Below are 25,321 nucleotides of genomic sequence, written 5' to 3'. Positions count from 1 at the left end.
TGTTTACCAGGAAAATTAATGGAGTATAACTAATGGTAATTTGAATGTTGCCATTTTGTTTTATGGTTGGTTGACCGTGCGGGTAATGCTGATCTTACAACAGCTTTATCAGAAATCAAGTATCTGCATGACGCTTTTGTATAAGTAATAAAATAATGATATTGATTTCTCTTTTTATTATAATATACGAATATTCATATACTTTGATATAACAGGTCCGGTCGATATTCTTATAAACGCTCAGGATCACACAAAGGTTCTACAAGAAAGGATAGTGACACCATTCCTTTATTGTTCTCCGATGATGAGGTAACCGTTAGATTGAAATAAACAATATTAAATAACAACAATCACTACGTTAATAGGTAAATATCTTTTGATGAAAGTTCACACATGCGGTTTAAATCTTGCTTTATATATAAATTTCCATATGTTGTATCTCTGATACACGGAAATGGCTAAATGTATTTGGCTTTGGGGCAAGTGCACCTTCATCTAGATTTTGACTTTATTTTCCATCACATTTGATTTTTCTCAGTCGCCTTCCAGAAGGACGAAACAGCTGTATAATGCAGTTTAATTCATTGTTTGGCTCTGCTGTATTGAACACTCAATTTATATTAAAATATGCTATTCACTTGTTGTTATTTGTACAATTTTTTTATAGTAATATCATTGAGTGAAAAGTAAAACACTTCAGAATCTACGAATATTTCAGTAACATTTTAAATAATTTTTGGTGTTCAAATAAATAAGTGTACCAGTTGAATCAAACAAATAAGTCTTTCGCCAAAATTTAGGATCTTACAGTGTTTACCTGTGCTCCAATTACTTTGTATACTCAGATTACCACTTTTTCTGAAAAGGAAGATTTCGCAATTATAATGAACAAATGCAAAACGGATTAAAGTCTAAACATTTTGCGTATTAAAAATACATCACTTTAGTCTACAAGATCGTTTATAAATGTATAAAGAAATTATTCTATATTTTGATAAAATTAAGGATGTTTATAACCAAATAATTTTCATGTACACATTTATTGGAAATAAATACAATTCATACATTGTACACTTATAAGCACTTATATATATTTTACCTTTGTGATGTAAATTCAATATTTGTTTTAGCTTCAATTTGATGTTATACGTTATTTCATCTCGAAAAAAGTCAAGTATGTCTGGAACCCAGCAACAGAAACTTATGAAAAATTAAGGTAAGTCTTATTCGTATTTCACATCTACATGTATAGTATATGACACTGCATTGGTATACAATAAGATGTGAACTATACAGTGTGTCGTACTCTTTTTGCGAATATCGTACTTGGACTTTAGGTAAAAACCCAAACTCTCCTTCAGGGTGACACTAAAATGAAACTTTGTCTAAATACGTGTGAGATATTGCTTGAGGTATGGTATTTACCAGAAAAACACACGTTGCTCAATAATACATTTAATACCAACGTTTTGAGCAAAATTTCTTAATGTTGCTATTCTTATCTAACTATGTATATTTTAACAGATCATTTCATGTTTTAATTATAACAAACAATAGAATGATGACTTAGGGATAACTGTTTTCAGATTATCATACTTAAAGCTCATCCTGTTTTCCAAATATATTCATTAGTTCACTAAATATTTTACTTCACTAAGTACTGTCATCAAAAATCGCAATATTTAGCTACAATCAGGGTCAGATTTCACAATCTGACAAACAACCAGCAATATTATTTCCTCGATATTTGGTCGTTGATCTGTCACAAAATCATTGAAATTTTAATTGAAATATGGAAACTATTCTAAAACAAGTGAATAAAGTGTGTTTTAATCTTTAGATTTGTTTTACTTAAAAAAAAAGTGACAAAAAGAATTAATTTTGACAAACGTCCATTTGGGATTAATTTGTGTACTGCAGTACATGTTGTGCTCTAATTACTTTGTATACTCTGATTACCACGCAATGCCTTTTCTTTCCAATTGTCCATCGACCTAAACTTAGTCACTGAACTAGATTTACCGAAGTCGTATATTTAAAATACATACTTAAAGTGTTTCCATAATATGATAGTTCTTACTAGTAAACTTTAAAACTCTGTACCATTACTAACTTGTTTATAGAATTAATGGATCCTAATGTTTCTTTGTTTATGTACATAACACCGGAAACAGGGGTCTTGAAGAGTCGACACCATGTTCCTTTTTCCACAATACCCTAGGACAAAGCAGGGCGGAGCAAATAAAAGGGTATTGATTATTTATCAAATGAGAGCGTGCATCAACGAAACCACACATTTATGTACCATGCTTGTTTCGATTCTCATACTCTTATACAGTATTCAGAATTTTTTTTACTCAATTTTAAGGTATGTAACAGGTCGAAATGATCAAGGAAATCAACGATTCGTCAGTAAAGTAAAAATAATATTGCAATACAATTTCATATAGAAGATTGATCAATATGATGATATTTCCTTTTTATCCTATCCAAGGTACGACTTGAAATAAAAGCTCAGATAATCGTAATGAATTTTAAATTTGTTGGCACATTTCTGAAAAAAATCTATCAACCAAACTTGTGTTTTATTGTTTCAGACGAGCAACATATGGAATTAATCGTATTGAAGTGACTATCACACCTTTATTTCAGCTGTTTTTCCAACAGGTGGGTTATATTTAAATTTAATTTAAGATTTGAATATTCCATGAAGTTCCATCGTTTTATACTCCATAAAAATATTTAAAGTATCGGTTTTCTACTTATTGTGCGTGCTACAAAATGGAAAATATTTATATTTCAGTTTCAAATATTATAATAATACATAGATCTTAATATAACATATATATAAACATACATAAGCTGATTGAATATCTCGTTTATTTATATGTTTTTGAATCGGTACGAATATAATATAGAGTCATTAAATGAGAAACGTAGAATCTCCCTCGTGTTACGCACGTGGAATCCTTAGGGAACAATTTACCATATTTGCTCAAGCACGGGAAGTGTCACGATATGATTTAGTTCTGTTAACATTGCAGGTCCTGTCTCCTTTCTACGTGTTCCAAATGTTTAGTTCTATCTTGTGGTTTGTGGAGTGGTATTACTACTACGCTGGGTTCATTGTCTTCATATCTGTTCTATCTATGACGGTCGCGATCTACCAGACAAGAACGGTCAGTGATTCAGCAAAAATAACACAGAACTCTTATAAGCAAACACAAATCAACAGTAATTCCATGTTATTTAACATCTATAGAAAATATAAAAGTGGTATTGACATTGTCAAAAATGACTTGTAAGTTGCTAAACTCAATAAATACAGCTTACCCACAGGTAAAGTAGTCTCAACGGTGTTACAGAGAGTTTTGTTTCAATTTGCTTAGATGTGGATAGGCAACACATTTCAGAATAAAATGTTAACAGATTAAATCAATTCAATTCTTTCACGCCTCAAAAAAACCCTAAGGGAAACCATACACACATTTTCTCATGGCTCAATATTTGTATAGCTATGTTGAACGTCATATAAGTGATACATCTGGGAAAGTTATCGATCCATGTCATTTAAATCCAGTTTTGGCAATATAATGTTGTAATTGTAATGTATACTGTGATGAAAATACACTAGTTTAACGAAAGAAATGTGAAATCAGATTTTTTTCTTACAGACAGAATTAGCTCTACGCAGTACAATAGAGTCCTCTTCAAACGTCCTTGTATATCGAGGAAAGAATGGTACGTTTCCTGCATATATCTTTTTATGTCTATTTACATAAACTTCGATTTCCATATTTTATTAAAGGAATATTTCGAAGTGAACTTTATATATGTTTTCATTGAGTAGTTACGTACAAAACTTGCTATTGAACAGTAGGTAAAGTCGAGGCAATGAGTTATGAATGTACTCTTTCTATGAGATGGGGCCCGTTTGTGAGGCAAGGATAATAATGTGTCGGTCGTAAGTATTTTGTTTATGGTCAATCACACGTGACATGAAACATGGAAAGGACCAGTTGGTTCAAGAAGTCCATATCTTGACAAAAACGTTCAGACATTGATATCGATACGAAAATATGGCTATCAGAAAATAAAAACAGACCAGAGGTATCAACGCATTTTTAACCTATAATTTGTTTACTGAATTGTTGACATGTTTAAATGATATATTAACTGTGAATAACTGCCGTTTTCTCCCATTGTTCCCAAACGTTGTCTGTCATTTCAGTGTATGAGGAAATATCTTCAGAAGATCTGGTTCCCGGTGACGTCATAGAGATCCCCAGGCGAGGCTGTATGATGCAGTGTGACGCCGTTCTTGTGTCAGGAAATTGTATAGTAAACGAAGGGATGCTTACAGGTACTGATGGATAGCAGCCAATACCATATTAATGACATTATATATAAAAGTGATCATCATGGTTTTTCAAGAAAGGTGTACAAAATTATCTGTAGTAGTTATTATGGATTTTGTGCGTTTTCCCAGAAAACCGCCTTATTCTGCAAGATTTGAAGCCATTGGAGTCATTTTGAAAGGTCGACGTCATGACAATCACCATGTTTATTGTTCAGATGAAATTCGTGTTACATTTCGAATCCATTGTATTGAAACAACGTTTGTAAACAATACTACATAAGCATAGCATTACATGAAAACATATTATTACTTTTATTGTCTAGAGGCTTCATCCCTCGTCAAATTTCACACGTTTTAAAGCATCAAATGATCAAGGACAAGTTGAAGCTTCAACTTTGTTGGGTTAAGGTCAAGGTCACCGTTACTAATATTAGAATATATGTTGCAAACACTCTAGCGGCTTTAATCCTAACAGGATTTTGATGAAACCTTAAATATTTACAAGTATAACAGGATTTTGATGAAACCTTAAATATTTACAAGTAACAATAACACATTTAATCACATTGGTGATACACTGCTTTGTCAAATATTTATTTTTGTTTATTACATTTTAACGTTAAAATCAGTTAAAAGCTAATCATATATTTTTTCCAAATGAGCACCAAACAGCACAATTTTATAAACCATTACAGTGTAAAAGCTTGCGGGGGTCGGTAGGGATATGTATTGCTTAAGTAATCTTCAGTATGTTTGCTATGTTAGTAAATGTTCTTCTTTTATTATGGTGTAAATAGACTCTATGCAGTATTTGTCGGAATGGACTGTATGTTGTATAATTAATATATCATTAATCTTTTATAGGAGAAAGTGTACCAATTACAAAGACACCTCTCCCGAACCCCGCATTGTCTAGATCACAGGAAGACGTCTTGTTTAGTATGCGTGAGCATGCGCGTCACGTTTTGTTTTGTGGTACAAAGATTATCCAGACTCGATACTATGACAACCATAAAGTTCGAGCTGTTGTGATTAGAACAGGTAACATTCAAAGGATTTTATGATATGGAATTACCTCAAATGTAGGCAGATGGCAGATATGGATGGTAAATGATAGGGGTTGGGGTTCGGATATCAACATATATGTATATCAATACTCATTTGTGATTAATGTCTTTTTTAACTTACGATAAAAATACTTTAAAAACTGTATGAATTGCGACAATTACTGGAACATATTTCTAGATTCTGGACTGAAGATGGTAGACACTGCAGGTAAACTTTTAGTCCTCTGGGTTAGCAGTAACCTGTATGCTACGTTTCAATTCATTCAAATAGTGGCACGGTCCAGAACACACACATGCACTTGATTTTGTTCTAGAATTATCTTATTTATGAAAATTCGAAATATATTTATAGGTGGAGCTAGTGTACCTCCATATCTATAGTTTGACTTTTCTGTCACTCATTCTCAGTCTCACACCACCCACTCTTCAAAAGGTAGACCCTTAACATCACTGACGAGTCCTATAATGACGAAATAGTTGTGTGACGTACTTCAATTTATTGTTTGGCAAACGTATCTAACTCTAAATTCGCATCAAAAGATACTATTCACTGGTGTGTCTTTTGTGCAAATAATTAATGTGGCAATGTGAACTATTTGATATACTTTGAATTTCTATTTCACACTCTTAATATTTAACAATAAAACTTATTTGTTTACCTTGTTTAACTATTTAAGGCTATAATACAGCTAAAGGAGAACTTGTGCGGTCAATCATGTTTCCTAAGCCGGTGGACTTCAAATTTGAGGTGGACTCCTATAAATTCCTGGCTTTCCTCTCGTGTATAGCTACATTTGGTGTCATCTACACATTTCTGGTCATGGTAATTAAATTATTACATTTTATTAAATGCTTGTAATAATAACTGCTTCTATGTACATGTCTGTTATCAAACACTTTAAAGAAAACCCAGTGAGCGATTTTAACTGAACAATGTTTTCAAAGTGGCAATTTCAAATTTGATTTTTTTAATATAAGTTTTTGTTTACGAAATCTCTTTCGACTTTGACTTTACTCTGCTGCCTCTTATGTTGCAATTCTTGTTTTGTTTTGTTTTCAAATGAATAAAAACTCAATTTAACCTCACGGTCACAGGGGTCAAATGTGTTAAATCCCAAACGACACTTTTCTCAATAATAAAAAAAACATAGGATTCAAATTTCTGGCCTGCAGCATGCATCCTGGGATGAAGGGCTACAAGATTCGTTCAAATGATCGACTTTGATGTAATTTTAATGTCAAAGAGGTCAAATGTGTTGAGCTTTTAAAGGTTGTTCTTTCAACAGCAATAGGTCATGGAGCACAGTATTTATATAGTTGTATGTTAGAAATATGATTTTAAATTTGCAGTAATGGACAGAGTCGTGTGTGTGAGCTGTAGCACTGGTTGGCCATTCCCGCCCAATTTTAATCATATAGGAACTATAATCTTATATAAAGGACGACAGTTGATGTCCATTGGTTTCCTGTTTACCTCTGTAATATATCTATTTTTATATAAAGATGCTAGATACTTGAGCTTGAGTGTTTGAAGTATAATCAGTTTTGAACTGGTTTGGTTGCTTCTGATAAACTAGTAATCAGTATATATATATGTGTGTAAGGGCGTGTGTAAGTTAGTGTGTATTAAACAAACTCTGCAAAGTAGAAACAAAGTCTACACAATGTCTACAACTTTTCCATTCTTATTGGAATTTGAGGAATAATTTCCATTTCAACTCATAATCCCCATAGCTTCTTACTTTTTTACTTTGGACACCCTTGTAGATGTTTGTAGACACCATCTTTGCCATTGTCTATCTTAATACAGTCCAACAAAAGTGCACCGATCGACGAGGTCATCATGCTAGCACTTGATCTTGTTACCGTGGCCGTCCCTGCTGCACTGCCGGCTGCGCTAACAATTGGAATCGTGTTCGCGCAATGGCGACTGAAAAAGAATGGGATATTTTGTATAAGTCCTAAACGGATAACCGTCAGTGGCACTCTAAATGTCGTTTGTTTCGATAAGGTAAATATTCAAATAAGATCGTTTATACAATGGAAGTTATGCACTATTGAAACAATAATTCTTAAGATGTTGCTGTTGGAAAATGAAAAATAACGATAAAAGGACCAATAAAAAAATGTTTGTTATTAAAGTATCCTAAATATCACAGGGCAAATGATGCCAAACATCAGGTAGGGATTTTTTGATGAAATTGTTAAGTAACAGGTTTTTATCTTAATGCGATTAATCATAACTTCGTATTTTTAAACCCTAATATAGAATAACCTGTGATATTGATATTTGTAAAAAAAAGAATAAAAATTAAATTGCAAACACGTTAACTAAATCCAAACTCAGCTGTAATAAAACTCTGTCAAATCTGATAACAAAAGAAAGATTAACACTGAGACGCCTAAAACAAAGAGAATAAGACCAGGTGTCCTGAAGGAACAAGCAGCGTCTGTTTCATCGACGACATCAGCCATGTAAATCTTGGTTAATTCATGTAGATAAAGACAGATTCCTTAATGAGAACAAGGTATACAACAGCGTGATATTTCATTTTTTTCTGAATAGCTCCAATGACAATCAGGACAAAATCGTAAAATCAAATTAAACTGAACAATTTATCGTTTGACTTACTAGCAGGATAGTATTGTACGCTGAACAATGATAAGAACTGGTACAGATGCCTTGTGAACAATAGATTTGTACCCGTTGTTATTGTTATGATCAGCATTTGAGAACCTGACATTTTTTGCTTTAAATGGCCAAGGTTTACATGGTGGGTGCCGTGGACGGAAAAAATCGCTTACTCTTCCGAGACACCATGTCTTATTCTCCTTGTACTCGTTTTCTTTTGTTTTTGTTTTTAGTATTCCTTGTGGTGATTATATTTTTTAAAATTTTCTGTTTTGCATTTTCTCATGTCTCCAAAAGACTGGTACAATAACAGAGGATGGACTTGATATGAAAAGTGTGGTACCAGCCACAGATGGCAAGTAAGTGTATATTTTGTAAATAACCAGAATAAATGATTAATATCTTGAAGATAAAATTACTCTTGTAATTACAATGTATTCAGTTCTGTTTGACCCATAACACCAACTATAAACACTTCTCATTAAAAAGGTGATAGTCATTAATGATAGTTAATTCATATGATATAAAACTCATTTTTACCATATTTTGAAATGCATAAATAAAATCTACGTTCCGAAACCGCAAATTACATGTAAAATGGTATTCTATCTTGGAGACATAGGTTAGATTTTATTTTTAATGATTATAATATTTGTTAGGTATTTACATATGCAGAAGATTGTACAAAAGACAAGCAAGTAAATACCACTTTTTAATTCAAATTTAAAATTAGATAAATTAGCCAAAAGTCTTGATTCTTGTAATTCGTACATAAATAACTTACATATAGTAACATGACGTTTGACAAACTTACTGAATATAAAGAATCTCATTTTTCTAATCACAGTACTTACTGCTCTCTCTGTATTACCTGATATATTGTATTAGTGGTTTTCAATCAATCAACCAACCAACCAACCAATCAATCAATCAATCAGTTAATAAAGAATTTCCAACTACTTACTTTATTTTACTCTCCTGACACTTTAACCTATCGTTGTTATTTGCCACAGATTTTCAGGAGAAATAACCGCGATATCTACACTGACAAGGAGTCCCATCATGGCTGCTATGACTACCTGTCATTCCTTGACAATAATTGATAACCAGTTGTGTGGTGATCCTATGGACCTGATAATGTTCGGCGCAACTAAATGGGTAAGACTTCATATCAAATTCCAAAGCCTGTAGTCTAGGTATATGTATATAGTGTAGTATAGTGTAGATCAGTAGCATTTTGTTTTTGGTTTTCCTTTCTTTGTTATTGTATCATAATTCGATGTCTTAGTATGTGTACATTTTGTAAAAGGTTATCAAATGAATAACCCTTTTCACTAGAAAGTCAGTCATATTTATATTATAAACAGAACAGTCACTTGTTTAAAACCAACAACGCTTTTTAATATTTTAAAATGATACAGTTAAATACACGGTGTTTTTTTTTTGTGATAAAATATCAAAACGAGTACCAAAACCCAATCCGGTTTAATTTACTACTTAGAATGATACCGAGAGAAATTTTGTTCATAGGAACTTGTGGAACCGGGACAAGAGGAGACAAGGTTCGATCAGATGGCTCCAACCATTGTCAAACCTGTTGCTGCCATCAATAATATCTACAACGATTCTTTCGACTCAAACTTTCAGGTATTTATATCAAAGTCATTTGAACACATTTGCATAGAGAAAATTGTTGGTCGAATAAATCTAGATGTCCTGCGAGTCCCAATGGATCGGATCCATTTTGATATCACAAACATAGATGATAGACATAAACGGTAATGTAAGGTTTGGCAAAATGACAGCCTTTGGTAAGTAATTCTAGAGATTTTACAGTTGATACGGGGTGCATGGAAATAGTTGCAAATTGGTAACACCGACTGACAATCCTATTTGGCAATCGCTTGCAAACGTTAGTGATGGGAATCGAATGAGATTTTTAGAATAGCAATTATATTTTCGGATATCGTCGTAGCCAAGCACTAACAAATATATGTAGGTTAACTTTAAGAAAAGTTTGGTAGGTGTATTTTGTTATTAGTTTTGCTCGTACCTTTGTATAGCTTTTAACTGATTGTCGTATATGTGGTCGTTATACCGACAGTTGCCCGTTGAAGAGATTGGCGTGATCAGACAGTTTACATTTTCATCGACACTACAACGAATGTCTGTCATTACTCGCAAGTTGGGGGACAGTCACTTTGAACTCTACATGAAAGGAGCTCCAGAAAAAGTCATTACTCTTTGCAAATCAGACACCGGTAAGGAAACATTCTAAGACTATTTACTTCTACTGAAACATGTTGAGTGTTATTCAATGTTGTTGTTGTATTTCTTAGGACTCAAAGGTGTCTTTCTTATGTTCCAAAGGCTCATTGATGTGCTCCACTGAATTGATAATTTGATTTTCGTTTTGTCTTTGGGTGCTAAAGTATCTTATTCTTTTACTTTCCGTATCTATGTCTTGTGGAGTCATGGAAAAAATGTTATTTTTGAATAACAATAATTTGGTAACTTGAAGCCAATAGGCAAATTTCAAATTTTGTTGATAGCAAAGTTCTACATCTTCTTGCCAGGGTCAATCCTTTTGAAACTGTCTCTTTCTATTCTTTAAACTTGTTTAAATACATTATTTGTAAATCAATTAAGATGGCTGAATCCATTAGCATCATTTATTTTTTAAAAACAATAAATCTTATCAACAACTGATTATATTTAATTTATCATGCGATATTTCCTCTGATGCATTATCTTGAGGTCTGTCGATAAGCAATTTCAGTAGGTGATATGACATGATTCCATGTGACATATTCATACATTAATATCTTGCAAAAAAAATCATTGTCAATGAAAAACAACAACATAAATATTAACAAAAATTATTGTTTGCTAAGTTGTTTTTCAAGCAGAAGAAATGCACCAAGCTTTGCACACATCGCTAAACTCCTTTATGCCAGTATGTTATTCAAACACGCTCCATTTTACTTGTTGTTCTATAGTGCCAATTGACTTCCACGAAGTGTTAACACAGTATACACGACGTGGACTACGAGTGCTGGCCCTGGCATGGCGACCGCTTCCCGGGAAACTTAAATACACAAAAATTCAGCGGATACAAAGGTTCGTTCACTTCCTAAATCAGCTTTTGTAGAGAGGTTGTATGCTGTTGTGGATTCTAAAATTAGAGCTGTCCTTATAGCAAACGATGAATAAAAACAATCAAATGAATCAAATACCTGTCACAGAATGTTTGATATTTGGAAATAATCAGGATGTTTTGATTCAAGAAAAAAAATCAATACATCTACATTTCCCGTCCGACCATTATTTACATTATTGTGTTAATCTTATGGATAGCATTGATCAGAAATCAATCGATTGGAGTATAAGATTAATTGTGGGCAATAGAATATCCTGTAATTATGCGTCATCATACATGTACATAGTATGTATACTAATTGACAAGAAAACGCCTTTTTCATGACTTCCGCTTATGTTCCGGGATTTGTCATTTTATGTATCTCACATTCGTACTTTCCATCAATGTTATTTTCACCAGAGAACAAGTGGAGAAAGATTTACGATTTATCGGTCTAATGGTGATGGAAAACAGACTGAAGCCTTCCTCCAGCCCGGTCATTCACCAGCTAAAAGAGGCACACGTTCGTCCCGTGATGGTAACGGGAGACAACATGCTGACCGCTCTGAGTGTGGCAAGAGAGTGTGGAATGATTGACCACAAAGACAATGTGATTCTTGTTCAGGCTTACCCAGCACAGGAATGGTCTAACGCATCATTGGAGTACATCTACACAGACATAAAGGACCCTGAGGACTTGGATCTCATAACATTATCGGGAGGGGTGAGGCGTGAAAAATTGATATGTTATTTCGATAAACATCAAACTGGGGAATATAGTGCATTTTAAAAGCAATAAATCGACGATTGAGATTATTGCGAACTCCTCTACAAAATACTTGTATAAATGAACATGTAAAATGAAGATGGGCTGAGTAACACGGTGTTATTTAATACCTGAAATGTGAACAAATGTAGGTCAAAGGTCACATAGAGAAAAAGTACCAGCGTAAAGGTATAGATACAAGAAGCACACATGCCAAATATGAAAGCACTACCTCCTACGGTGCAATAGCTATGGGCAAGATTAAAGTTGACAACACACAACATACAGCATAAAACCAATATGCCCCCTATCATTCTATCCGGGACGGTTTATAACTGAACTGCTAATCATACACTTATATTGTCAAATTTGATATTATTGTCTTCACTGGAATTAAAAACATTGAAGTAAAAGGTATGCCCAAACTTGTTCCGTCTATCTTCACCGATTTAGAGATTGTAGACAACAGTTGTTCTTAAGAAATTGTCCTTATTGGGGACATAAAATATCCAAAAGTGCGTCCAACTGTTGAATCAGTCTCCGGCGGTCGCCTCAGTTGAAATGCGTAATTTCTCGTAATTTGAATATAAGTACATGTATAAAATTCAAAGGAAATTCCCCCATAGATTGATGTTACATATCAAGTATCGTTATTTTTTGCGATTGTATTTAGGAGTGTTAAGTTATAAGTTACACTTAAAATTAATCTGTCCTGCTGCATATTACACATTATACGGAGAGAGGTCCGATTCTATTCAATCAATCTGAATTAAACTTGTGGATATATGCAATATTCTGTTTCAGATAACGGTTGAGATTGTCGTGATTGTCAAACTGCCGAAGTTATATCATCAAGCGATTTTACTGTTTTTATATAATATTTTTGGTAGTTCTGGGTATTCTGGAAGGTTTACCATTGTTGGATGATCCAGTGGTTTAACATGCAGTACATAGCCATGATCACAAGGATTCCGACCAGTCGTGCTAACCAGACGACTTACAATATTTAAAACACTCAATAATCATGTATAAAGTATATCATTTCCTTGATATCATGAAACGTACATTTTTGTTATTTATTTGTTACTTAATGTTTTTGTGTATTGCTGAAGTAATACTGGTTACATGTTATTGTTTTTACAGAGAATAGGGAACATAGATATTTCAGAAAAGTTTAATGAAGTGAATGCCAGATATCACTTAGCGACTGACGGGCGGTCATGGGCTGTAATACGAAAATTCTTTCCGGATATAATCCCAAAAGTAGGTAAATCGACTAGTTAATATATATTCCATATTGATATATAAGTATATGATACCAGTATTATTCTTTAAATCTCTCATGATTTAAACAATATTAATCAATTAATTACCATGAAATATTAATGCTTTTGGTCACAAGTCTCCTTGATATACCTAATGTTATTATTTACAGTTGGCAGTAAAAGGGACAGTGTTTGCGAGGATGTCACCAGACCAGAAAGCACAGCTGGTAGAAGAGCTTCAGGAATTAGAGTATGAATCATCTCCCTGTGAATGTACTTTTCTCAAACATATTTATACTTTATCATCAGATTGTCTGCTTAATATTTTACTTTTAATTCTAACAAAAGATTGTACCAAGACACACTAGCTTAAAAAAACAATATTCAGTACAGGGAGCCCAACACAACAGAACCAAATCATGAATGAAATTTTGATATGCAGCTGTTTCGTCCTTCTAGACTCGGAAGTAATGCTGAAATTTTAAAACTTAGGAGGCGACTGAGGAAAATCAAAGGTGATCGATAAAATGTTGAAATCCAGATGGGGAGGTGCACCAGCCCCCAAATTAGTAATTATCAAATATCTGATGACTTCCTTGACACGTTGAGGTCATTTGTTTATTCTGAACCGTGCCACAATTCGAATGAACTTGAATGTGGCATGCAGGTTAAGGCGAACCAACAGTGAGTACCACTCGCTATCTCGAAGACTGTACAAAAGCCATACAAGTGAATAGAACCAAAAGAATTGATAAACAAGGTTGAATCTAGTGTCTTACTTTTACCATTTGTTTTCATCACGTGATTAATTTTTAAACTCTTACACACAAAGTGAAAGTTGAAATCATTGCTGGCTCGTCTAGCTGTTTAACCAAACCTTTGACAAAACTACTATTTACCAATCTTAGCATTATCAAAAATGTAAGAATTGACTGTTCAATAATCGAAAGTGACAGAAATAAATGATACTTGTTAGTTACATACAGTTTGAATCACAAGTTTTAAGCCTAGAATAAATTGAATCCAATGAGTTTTTTAAGATAAATACAATATAATTTAACAAAGAATTGCATGCAAGTTATTTATAGATATTTATAAATTAATAAATTTGCGGCGAAGAATTGCCTCAACATTGCAAACACGTTTAATATGTTCTCTATGTTTTTGGAATATTTTAATGAATTCGGCACACTTATGTATGTGTTGCATGCCTATCACATAATAAATTTAATTATTTTTGAAGCAAAAAGCTCTCATTTAGCAAGCTTTCATATAGTTAATTTGACATCGTTACATTGCATTTAAATATTTACCGCTAGATCAGCTATGTACATTTGTTGCTAGGTAGTTATATCTATATGATGCTAGGTATTATGTCGGGATGTGTGGAGATGGAGCTAATGACTGTGGGGCCCTGAAGACAGCACATGCCGGCATATCTCTGTCAGAGGCGGAGGCATCTGTCGCGTCACCCTTCACGTCCAAGAACGCCAATATTGAGTGCGTTCCTACCCTTATAAGGTACGCGCTGATTAAGATGAAGGCATGAATACAGATATGATATAGACATAACTTACCCTATAGGTATATGTTTTACTTTAATATATTGTTATTCTTATCATGTACTTCAAAAGTAATTTGAAAGTGTGTGCTTGCTTTATAAGTATACAACGAAAGTGCAACAAATGGGACCTTGGTATTTTCTTTGCTTTCATATCGTCCTCTATCTTCCTGAGATTTTGTGTTCCTTTTAAAGCCCGTCCCGATGCGATATTGCGAGGGCGTTTATCAATGTAAAACTAAAAGAAATAGTGTTTAATTCTGATGATTTTAAAGATATTTATTATGGTGTAAATGATGAAATAGTAACATCATTCATTAGTGTGTTTATTATGCAGGGAAGGACGAGCCGCTTTGACGACATCATTTGGGATATTCAAATACATGTGTATGTACAGCTTGGTGATGTTTACTACCATCACTATGTTATACTGGGTAGGTAACACTTGTATTTACAATGTGTCGAAAAATGTCATATTTTGTCAGGATCAGAAACGTTTGAGCTCTGTCAGAACCAGTATCCTAACTCTCAGAACCAGTATCTTTACTGTTAGAATCAGTATCATTCCTGTCAGAACTAGCATCATTTCTGTATTAACCGGTATTATAACTGTAAGAGCCAGTATCATTTATGAAGGAGCTTGTATCATTACTGTCAGAACTAGTATAATTTATGTTGGAACTGGTATCATTACTGTCAGACAAGTATCATTTATGTAGGAACTGGTTTCATTACTGTCAGAACCAGTATCATTACTATCAGAACCGGTATCATTACTGTCAGAACCAGTATCATTACTATCAGAACCGGTATCATTACTGTCAGAACTAGTATCATTACTGCAGGAACCAGTATCATTTATGTAGGAACTGGTATCATTACTGTCAGAACCAGTATCATTACTATCAGAACCGGTATCATTACTGTCAGAACCAGTATCATTACTATCAGAACCGGTATCATTACTGTCAGAACTAGTATCATTACTGCAGGAACCAGTATCATTACTGTCAGAACCAGTATCATTACTATCAGAACCAGTATCATTACTGTCAGAACCAGTATCATTACTATCAGAACCGGTATCATTACTGTCAGAACCAGTATCATTACTATCAGAACCGGTATCATTACTGTCAGAACTAGTATCATTTTTGTAGGAACTGGTATCATTACTGTCAGAACTAGTATCATTACTGCAAGAACCAGTATCATTACTATCAGAACCAGTATCATTTCTGTAGTTCGATATTTTCATTACTTTCTGATAGCATTAAACAATGGCACAACTGACGGATGTTCAGTGGGGTCATGCCATTGCAATGATTATGCAAGGTCAAAGGCAAATACAGTGTCCATATTTACCATATAGAACGTCTTGTTAGATATCCTGTCTTTCATACCATAGGTATTCATACCCATCCTATCTATGCAAAAACTGTAAGGAAGCGATTGCAGGAAGTTGGTTTGCGGGCACGTCACTCGTATGTAGGTCTGTTCGATGCTCGTTTCCGGCATCGTATGTCTTAGTTGGCGGTGCATGCCCCCAGAATATTCTCATTGAGGCAGTGGAGGCGGGCCTTGTTTACTGATGAGACCTGGGGTGGATCAATTATGATGTGGGAAGAAATCTCACATGCCGCTAGGTAAAGAGATGAGATCCTCCGACACTATGATATCACATTATTGCAACAAAACAACCTCACTAAGAACAATATCCACCCTCTGGACTGGCCGCCAAACAGCCCCGACTTATCCCCTATTGACCACTTGTGGGACCAACTTAAGAGACACCAGCCTCCCCCGTTACTCTGCCCAAATGAGAGCATCCCTCACAGAAGAATGGGCCAATATCCCAATGAGAAAGATAAACTCCATCATGAACTTCATGCCGAGATGAATCAGGGCTGTGGAGAGAGCGAATGGGGACATGCCCGGTATTGACTAACCAGCTCCCACAATCAGTTCATTTCAATTTCAGATGACAGAGTTCTCTTTTTTTCAATTCCCTTCCATTACTCCCAAATTTTCAGTTTTTTTTTCTGTATGAATTAATCTTCATTTTTAATAAACAAAATATTGAACATTATCCTCGACGTCTTGCCTAGAACCATCTTCAAAGTTTACCCTACGTTTCTTTATCCCTTGAGTATATTTACAATATGTATATGATGTGTTTTATCCCACGCCAGGTGTATTTATTTGGTATTATCTCTACATATATTCTTTCATGACCTTCATGTGTGTTATCAGCAGTAACATGTATCGGATTTCCTTAAGTGATGTTATCAATCCTGTTTTACGATCGGTATCATGTATCAAGTAGATAACAATGAATAACAATGAGTCACTTTTACTTGTCATATCATTATAGCACTTTGGTTATAAATATTTTATATATGTTGTATAGTTTTTCATTAAAAATAAGTAATAAGTGTCGTGATATAATAATACTAATACAAAACGAATTTAATAATTTTCCAGAAAAATGCAAACCTATCAGACTTCCAGTTTCTCTTCATTGACCTGGTTCTCTTAACAACCCTTAGTGTGACCTGTGAGTAAAATCATACATGATATATGAAGTTGGTATTATATGTGTGGAGAATTGAGAACAAATAACATGTGTTTTATAAGATAAAATGTGTACTTGGTTTACGGCATGTCTTGTCAATATTACATACGATCGCACACTGATTAGACATTAAGTAAACGGTACTATGACGTAAAAAGTTTCACTTGATTGGATTAAATGAATGACTGGTTCACACTGTAAACACACTGGCATGTCCATTGTTTTAGTAAGTATTATTTGCCATTTACTGAAATCAGACGTTCCATGAAACAAAAGACGATTACTCTTCCGGAACACCTCGTCCAATTTTCCTACTTTTTCAGGAATTTTCGTGTAAATCTTTATTTTTCAATAGTTTACTCTACTTTTGTTGAATTTTAGTTTGGATGATTTTGTGTTCACATGGTGGTATTTTCTTGTTATGTTTCTCCTTTGGTACACTGTAGTAAAGTGTGTGGATTGCTGAAGTGGGTTAAACGTTTCGGTCTAAGACATTTGTTGACCCTATAACAGGATAAAATTTTAAACAAAACCTCATCTTTATTTTACAAAAACTGCAAATCAAGATATCACGCCTGTAATTCGGGTTGTGTGGACGCATGCGTGTCCACTACCAATGTGCCACTTGACCACCAAATAATGACATGAGAGGGGAATTATATATAGTATGATATTATATATCTAGCTTTAATCCTGCATATAACAAAATACAGTAAACTTATGTACAATAACTTCTAAAATTCTGTAACACGAGCAGGCCGAAATACCAGTTAAACAATTTGATATGATTAAGCTTCAATTTGACAGAAAGTAAATTGCCTGTCATCATGCATGTGATCGCACTGTCAAGTATTAGACAAGAATACAAAACAACCAAATACTTTCATTGATAAAATGATTAAAATGTGTGTCATATTAGAGGTTTACGATTCAGTAAAACCGATACTTGAATATGGAAGACACACTGTCTACTTTTATTTCAAAACCATCGAAAATGCTCTGTCATTTAAAAACTAGAAAGTGAAAGTATAGTTTACGAAAGACTTTTCTTTGATAGATTTAACAATATCATATATTTATTTGATCAATCATTATGGATTGACATTTAAGTACATGGATTACACTTTATCAATGGAGCTATTCACTTTAAGTCGCGAAATTCAAAACAAGAAAATGAAAATTATTTCAGCCATGCATAACTATTTTCGGAAGGTAGTTTACAGCGATTAAGATTAATTTGGAAACATTAATCTTTAAAACAATGTTGATGATCCGTTTGTTATTTCCATAGTGACAGATGGTAAATTTTATAAAATAATGTAGCTTCACATAAATTCATTTCAGTAATAAAAGAGAAAGTAATTATTGAAAGATATATATGTTTGACGTAGTACAGATTATAGCTTGAACTTTAATACTGCCAAGCTACCACACTTTTACCGATTTCCGGATAACAAGTTGGAGGCGTAGAATATCTTATTCAATACTATAATATTTTTATGATTCTTGTTTTATTGTGTTATGTATTAGCGATTAGCGGCAATGCAGTTTTGCGACCAGTCATTGTGTTAAAAATCAATTACATCCAAACAAATTTTGCGTCCGTGTCGTCCCTCCCCCCCCCCCCCCCAAAAAAAAAAAATAAAAAAATAAATGTTGTGAATATAATTGATATTCATAAGAAATTTATTCTTATTACAAGTTTAAACATGTCATGTTGCTATCATAGAATATACATATGCTTTATGTTTCTTTATCGTATATGGTATTGACAATACAGGAAAGCTTTAAGAAGGAGTTTATTCTTTATAATTTATATAATATTGATGAAGATACATTCGCAGGATGTAAAATTAAATAGCAATGTCTGTATTACATTGTGATAAAACTTAAAAATTATCACTAAATATCGACCTTTTTCTATCATACACAGTCAGCTGGACAGGGGCGTATTCTGAACTGGTACGGGAACCACCTCTTCTCAAGCTCGTTAGCATATCGCCTATATTATCAGTGTTTGGACAAACCGTGATTTCTATGAGTTTCCAAGTATTTGTGTACTTAAACATTAAGGAGCAGACCTGGTAAGTACCTTAAATGACATTTCTATTTATACTTCCGACCTTTTACAGGTAGGGGAGAGGTTGACAATACGTCTCATTCGAAATCAGCAGATTTGCTTCATATTTCTTCTTTGGTATCATAACATTGAGTTAAACATCTTGCAATATTCAGGTTGCCATCGGTCAAGGCTAAACAGTTAAAGCTCATGCTTGACAAGTTCTGTATACATGGATGCATGGACATTCACATCTTGCTAGCTTTCCAGCTTCCCATTTGACTTTTGTTTCTTCGATATCGATGGGTTTTTTTAAGCTAGTAAAATTAAACTGCATGTATTTTGTGCGGAAAGCAACTGAATCATATGTGTTTTTCGTTTTTCGTGTTCTTCTGTACATTTGTTTCGAATAAGTCTTAAACTGAGTTAATTTAACGACCATTAATATACTATGCCGGTTTCCTTTAGTGTGATAATAAGGGAATAACATTATAACGGGTACAGGATGTGGAACAGGACAATTGATCTCTCACGTCTCCTTCAGAAGGTTTCTTGATGTGTATGCTGGCTTCCATTTTGACTTAAAGCTCTGTCGGTTTTCAATGTGTAGTTGACAAGGATTTCCTTAATCAATGTAATTAATGCTGGTTTATCTGTTTTTAATTATCTACTAATATATTCCAGGTTCGTACCTTTCGTAGAAAATGAGGTGTGGGACTATAGATGTGAAGAAGTTACTGCCTTGTTTCTCGTGTCCACTTTTCAATACTTCTATCTCAGTATTGCGTTTTCCAAGGGACCCCCATACAGAAAATCAATATTTTCCAACTGTGAGTGTCTTCTGACATCTATTTCATTGTGCTTATATTGCTAGTTTGTGAATTTCCTACGAATACCATGAAAAAATGTGATTACGTGTGAACAAATCCTTCTCCTTTTTACCAGCTTTTCATAGATTTTAATGTAATCCTCTGATTTGAATATTTCAGTGTTAATTAAAAGAAGAAATCCTAAGTTTGTCTTGCATTTGATCATTCAGTATTGACAAATTACTGAAAAAATAGTCACCAACATGCTTTACCATGAATTATAAGATATCAATAGAACTGAAAACTTAATTATTTTTATTTACTTTAATGTATTAATTCACAGATCCTTTTATGGTGAATTTAGTAGTGTGTTTCGCAATGAATATCTGGTTTACGTTGTATCCAGGAGATGGTGCTGAGGATTTCATGGAGGTGAGTTAATGTTCATCACTCTTTAAAGAACCAATCGATGATGTATAACTCAAATTTGATAAAACTAGTTCAAAATGATAAAATGAGAAATACATCGAGACTAAGAACAGATGCAACAGACGAGAAAAGATCTCCTGTGTCAATGATGATACCCATCATGTCCAGGCGTGTACAAATCCAAACTAAAATTCCATAAAACCAATGCAAAATATGAGCAAAAGAATTATTTAAACGGAGACTCATTGAAAATACACAATTAGATTAAGACCAGTTGAACCGGAAGAGTAAGCGTCTTCTGCTTCATCGCCGACATCCGCCATGTAAACTTTGGTCAATCCAAATAACTAATGTCCCGGACTCAAACGAGAACAAGGGATACAACAACGGACACAACTAGCAAACATACGAGCATTAAACACGTCCAGCTTTGTATAACACAAAAAATAGAAATATTTCTCAACGAGATCACTATGTCGACCCCAAAAATGAATGCACCTCCCAATACCAATATATGGTTGGGTACAGGTTTTGATAAATAATGAACTAAATTGAATCAAACGGTTATTTTGTCATTTTGTCCCAAAATGTGGACATCTAGAAGGCGTGTTTATCAGGTAATTAATTCCGTGGATTTTCAATATACGATTATTTATATTGAACCTGTTTCTTCTTGTCAGCTCAAACCTCCCCCATTCCTCTATCGCCTTATTCTGCTGGGAATAACCATCGCCTATGGATTCGTATCTATATTGTTTGAGGTAAGTAAAATGTTTCACGAAATATACAAACCAGTAAACACATCAGTTTTAGAGGGTCTTAACATTTTAATTTAAAAGCATAAATACATTTTACTTACGAAAACTACTGATTTCGAATAAATTTCTTTACTGTTTGTCATTTCGTTTTCATATCAATTCGCTTAAGAGTATTCATATTAATCAACGAAAATACAACTATATAAAAATGTAGACAGTTGACAAAATTCCCTGTTATTTTTTCTTATCGGGGAACATTTATCATTATTCGGAGATATCCCTATTATAGGGGAAGAATAAATGTTTTGTTTCTATTTTTATTTCTATATTTAATACAGATGTATGTGATTGAGAGTCCCTATATCAACAATACACTACAAACCAAACTGGAGGAATTGTCCAGAGGCGCATCGTATAGATATCAAGAAGTTGAAAAAGACATTGAAGGGGATAGTTCATGGCCCCCAAAACAAACAAATCCTTCCAACCTTGTCGAAGCATTTGCTAGATTGGATGGTGCACACAATACACCTGATTTCGACCAAAACAGCCTTCTCAGTAGCCTTCTGTACTCGAGCAGTGGTTCATACAGGTCACATAGTCTTCATTCAACAGGTTCTCTACGATTCTCATCCGGTTCCTACACAGTTGGGAGAGATGAAGAGCACCTAATTGGTTCTATTGGTAAAGAGCAGGATGCAACGTCGATGGGCGCAATATTTCCATATCTGACTAAAATGGAGGACATTACCGTAAAACAGTTCGGAAACGTCGAAGGATTTATTAATGCTCTTCCGACAGATCCTACAATCTCACAAAACGAGCCGCCATATGATCAAGAATTTGTAAATGTTGACAATCGAACTAAAAACACGCAGTCATATGAAAGACATTTAAAAAATTCTGACATGGAAATTGACCCGCAAGAAAGAACAGCTTTTTTCATCGCAGATCAACATGTTATACCTCAGATAGAAATTGTCAAATCAGATTCTAAACCTGATATTGTAATGGGCAATGTTGACGACACTGTGCGAAATGAAGATAGTAATCACTTAAATGTTGTTACTAATGCTGACTGTGATTTACTGACAAGAAGACCAGTGGGTGATCTGAAGGAGTCTTCTTTACCTGCCGACAACAACATGTCTTCAGTGAAGATAGCTTTTGACAAGGACATTACGGAACAGCACATTCGAACAGATGATAATAACATACCACAGCCCTCCGATTACCTTTCATCAGGAACTACTGTAGATGTGAAAACTGACGTACTCCAAAGGCAAGAGTTTACCCAAAGTGAGCTTAGTATAGAGCAAACGAACCAACACATAGACAGACAAAGGGAAACTGACACATTATCTAAGTCTCATACGAAAGAAACAACTGAACTTCCTGTAGAACAAGTATCTATGCCGAGAGAAGAATCCACAATGAAAATGGAAAATACAACGCCCAACAATTCAGCACAAGAAACAAACGTTGATTATAACGACTGTAAAGAAGAGAGTGTTGCTAGCTCGCGACAGGAGTCAATTGACAACGAAAATCAGAACACTGCGATTAAAGAAGTACCTCATACTGAGGTTCCTTCATCAGAAACTTGCAGGACGATAGACAAACAAAACGACCCGGCCTGTGTTCTGTTAGCAACAGAACATAACTCAAATAAAGAGCTGGACAATTCTCGCCACACAGGTGACGATCTAACGAAACCTAGCAAAGGTTCAGATGAAGATCTCAATGGAGAGGACATCAAAACAGGTAGTCTCGAGAATAACGTCAAAGATATAGATACTACTCATTTATAGAAATAGTAACAGGAAATGGTGATAAGAACTGACTGATAATATAGAGATTATGTAAAACGAGAATTTTATGCACTTTATGTTCATGTGTCTTTGTTTTGAACTAAATATTATCATCAGACACTAAGGCGACGACTAAATACACAACGGATGTGACTCATAGAACATCCAATGTAGACATCTAAAGGGTTACAACCGTTAGGTAATATCCAGTGACTAGGTGAACTGGTATTAACCCTTAACAGTTCGAGTAACAATTCAAATGACTAAACCTTGTGCATCTTGACTCTAAATTCATTGTTCATATTTCCATTCTTAAGACGGGTATAACGTTTGATTGTTGATCTTGATTGCATATTTCTTTCTCCATACAATTAATCATTTACAATTTTTACTAATCCTTCGGGTTACTGATTTTTTGAGTAATTGTATGAATTTGTTCACATTATTAATCATGTTGTAAAACTTAATTTATAAGATACTAGATCTTTTATGAGTTACTAATGAGATTATATAACATATCTTAGGGGACGACATTAAAATGTAACTGAAAAAATATTTCGAAACTCATTTCCTGAAAATCTTGTACCAGGAAAAAGGATTGAATTGCACTTGTTTAAATTTGATAACGTTGTTCAAGTTTAGATACTTGGTTAGTGTGACATTATATAAAAAGTACACTATTATTTAATTTATCAGAGTTGAAAAAGTTCAACAGAGCAGTATTCTCAGGAAGAGTTTGATGAATTTGGTATTGCTTTAAGTTGAAATAATCGCCTATTTTGGTGTTATCAGTAACACATAATCCGATCTTAAAATTACTTTAAATCCTTTAAATACTTAGAAAACAAATGATAGGTACATATTTTCAAATGTCCCATATAACACTAAAAAAAAAAAAAAAAAAACCCAACTTTTCTTATGTTATTATGTGGCAAGGGAGACAATTATTTTATGCATCACTGAACTTCCACATTTTAACATATGTCGCATCATAGTTTGGTGGAAATATTGATGATTAATTGCTATAACAAAGGATAGTTCCAATGACACCTCTAACCCAAGAGTAGAACAGAAAGTCCAACACTGAGCAGTGGAGCACTAACTTGAAGTGATGTATAATCAGTTTATAATGGCGGTACGACGTGGAACATTGTATAATTCTCATTAAACATCTTGTTAACAATGGCTAATCGTCAGAAGTTAATAAATTGAACTATAAAATGTTGACGAAACACTTGCATGTAAATAAAATCAATATCTGAAAATTGTATCCTTTTAATTGTGCATGTTATTTCTCGCCTTTTTCTGTGGAGCAATCTAACGACACAGAGTCTGTTAAAAGTGACATTAATAGTAATTTATTCTAAAATTCTTACAGTATTTGGTGTTTTATGTAATAAATGGTTGATTACATGACATTATCATAGATCATTATCATCAGTCAGTGTTAGCCTTGCAATATAGATGAAATATAGCATTAGCGATTATTAGTAGGCTAGATATTGTGTCTTGCCATTACAGTTGTTTTCATCTATGTACATTTTATTTACTTGTCTGAAGATATATGATGCCTAACACTTGATAATAGTTTATAGTCATGCGTATTGTTCTCTTGGACATGCCTATGTAAAATTAAAATGAGACGTAATGATACTGGCGTTCGAGTTCTTTTGTGAATTTGATTTTGATTCTTTTAGTTACTTATTTTTCTATTCCTCTATATCTTACTTTTCTTATTTAATTTATTAACCAATTGATTTACTTATTTTGTTTCTTCATTTTTATTTTTTGTTGTTGTTGTTTTTTATTATTATTTTCTTGTTACGATTATTATTTTTGCCGTAAATAGATAAAATTCATCAAAATCTTATGTAACTTCTGGATCACTAGGTCTTACTATCATTGTGTCTATTCTGGGGTAACCGTGTATATCTTTCTTTCATTAATATTTTGCCCTCGTTTCATCGAATTTGAGGTTGCAGTAAGATTCAGCTGATATGTAGTTATCTTTGTTGTTGTTTCAGAAACAGAAAGTGTCCTGGGTTAAGACAGTTTGAAATATTATATTCGCAAAAGGTATTTCGTTATGA

At 33.7% G+C, this 25,321-nt stretch overlaps 1 protein-coding gene across 1 annotated transcript in view; it reads left to right on the top strand.

The window, feature by feature from the left end:
• LOC132547050 (polyamine-transporting ATPase 13A3-like) overlaps positions 1–23,231 on the top strand; it is a 35,566-nt gene extending 12,335 nt beyond the window's left edge. The window contains exons 3-27 of the mRNA XM_060210799.1: positions 1,131–1,216; positions 2,175–2,249; positions 2,598–2,667; positions 3,045–3,183; positions 3,679–3,741; positions 4,232–4,363; positions 5,225–5,401; positions 6,105–6,250; positions 7,238–7,438; positions 8,357–8,418; positions 9,073–9,217; positions 9,590–9,706; positions 10,164–10,320; positions 11,059–11,179; positions 11,619–11,922; positions 13,108–13,227; positions 13,400–13,479; positions 14,598–14,750; positions 15,128–15,224; positions 17,275–17,347; positions 19,299–19,449; positions 20,109–20,254; positions 20,577–20,665; positions 21,343–21,423; positions 21,759–23,231. Coding sequence (XP_060066782.1) covers positions 1,131–1,216; positions 2,175–2,249; positions 2,598–2,667; positions 3,045–3,183; positions 3,679–3,741; positions 4,232–4,363; positions 5,225–5,401; positions 6,105–6,250; positions 7,238–7,438; positions 8,357–8,418; positions 9,073–9,217; positions 9,590–9,706; positions 10,164–10,320; positions 11,059–11,179; positions 11,619–11,922; positions 13,108–13,227; positions 13,400–13,479; positions 14,598–14,750; positions 15,128–15,224; positions 17,275–17,347; positions 19,299–19,449; positions 20,109–20,254; positions 20,577–20,665; positions 21,343–21,423; positions 21,759–23,231 — 4,458 coding nt within the window. The remainder of the gene's footprint in view (positions 1–1,130; positions 1,217–2,174; positions 2,250–2,597; positions 2,668–3,044; positions 3,184–3,678; positions 3,742–4,231; positions 4,364–5,224; positions 5,402–6,104; positions 6,251–7,237; positions 7,439–8,356; positions 8,419–9,072; positions 9,218–9,589; positions 9,707–10,163; positions 10,321–11,058; positions 11,180–11,618; positions 11,923–13,107; positions 13,228–13,399; positions 13,480–14,597; positions 14,751–15,127; positions 15,225–17,274; positions 17,348–19,298; positions 19,450–20,108; positions 20,255–20,576; positions 20,666–21,342; positions 21,424–21,758) is intronic.
• The last annotated feature ends 2,090 nt before the right edge of the window (positions 23,232–25,321 follow it).

The sequence above is a fragment of the Ylistrum balloti genome, unplaced genomic scaffold, assembly GCF_031769215.1.
Source record: "Ylistrum balloti isolate Yb309-2 unplaced genomic scaffold, AGI_CSIRO_Ybal_v1 Utg369932, whole genome shotgun sequence".
NCBI classification, from domain to species: domain Eukaryota; kingdom Metazoa; phylum Mollusca; class Bivalvia; order Pectinida; family Pectinidae; genus Ylistrum; species Ylistrum balloti.
The sequence above is the reverse complement of the archived record's forward strand: the minus strand, read 5'-3'. Positions and strand labels throughout refer to the sequence as shown.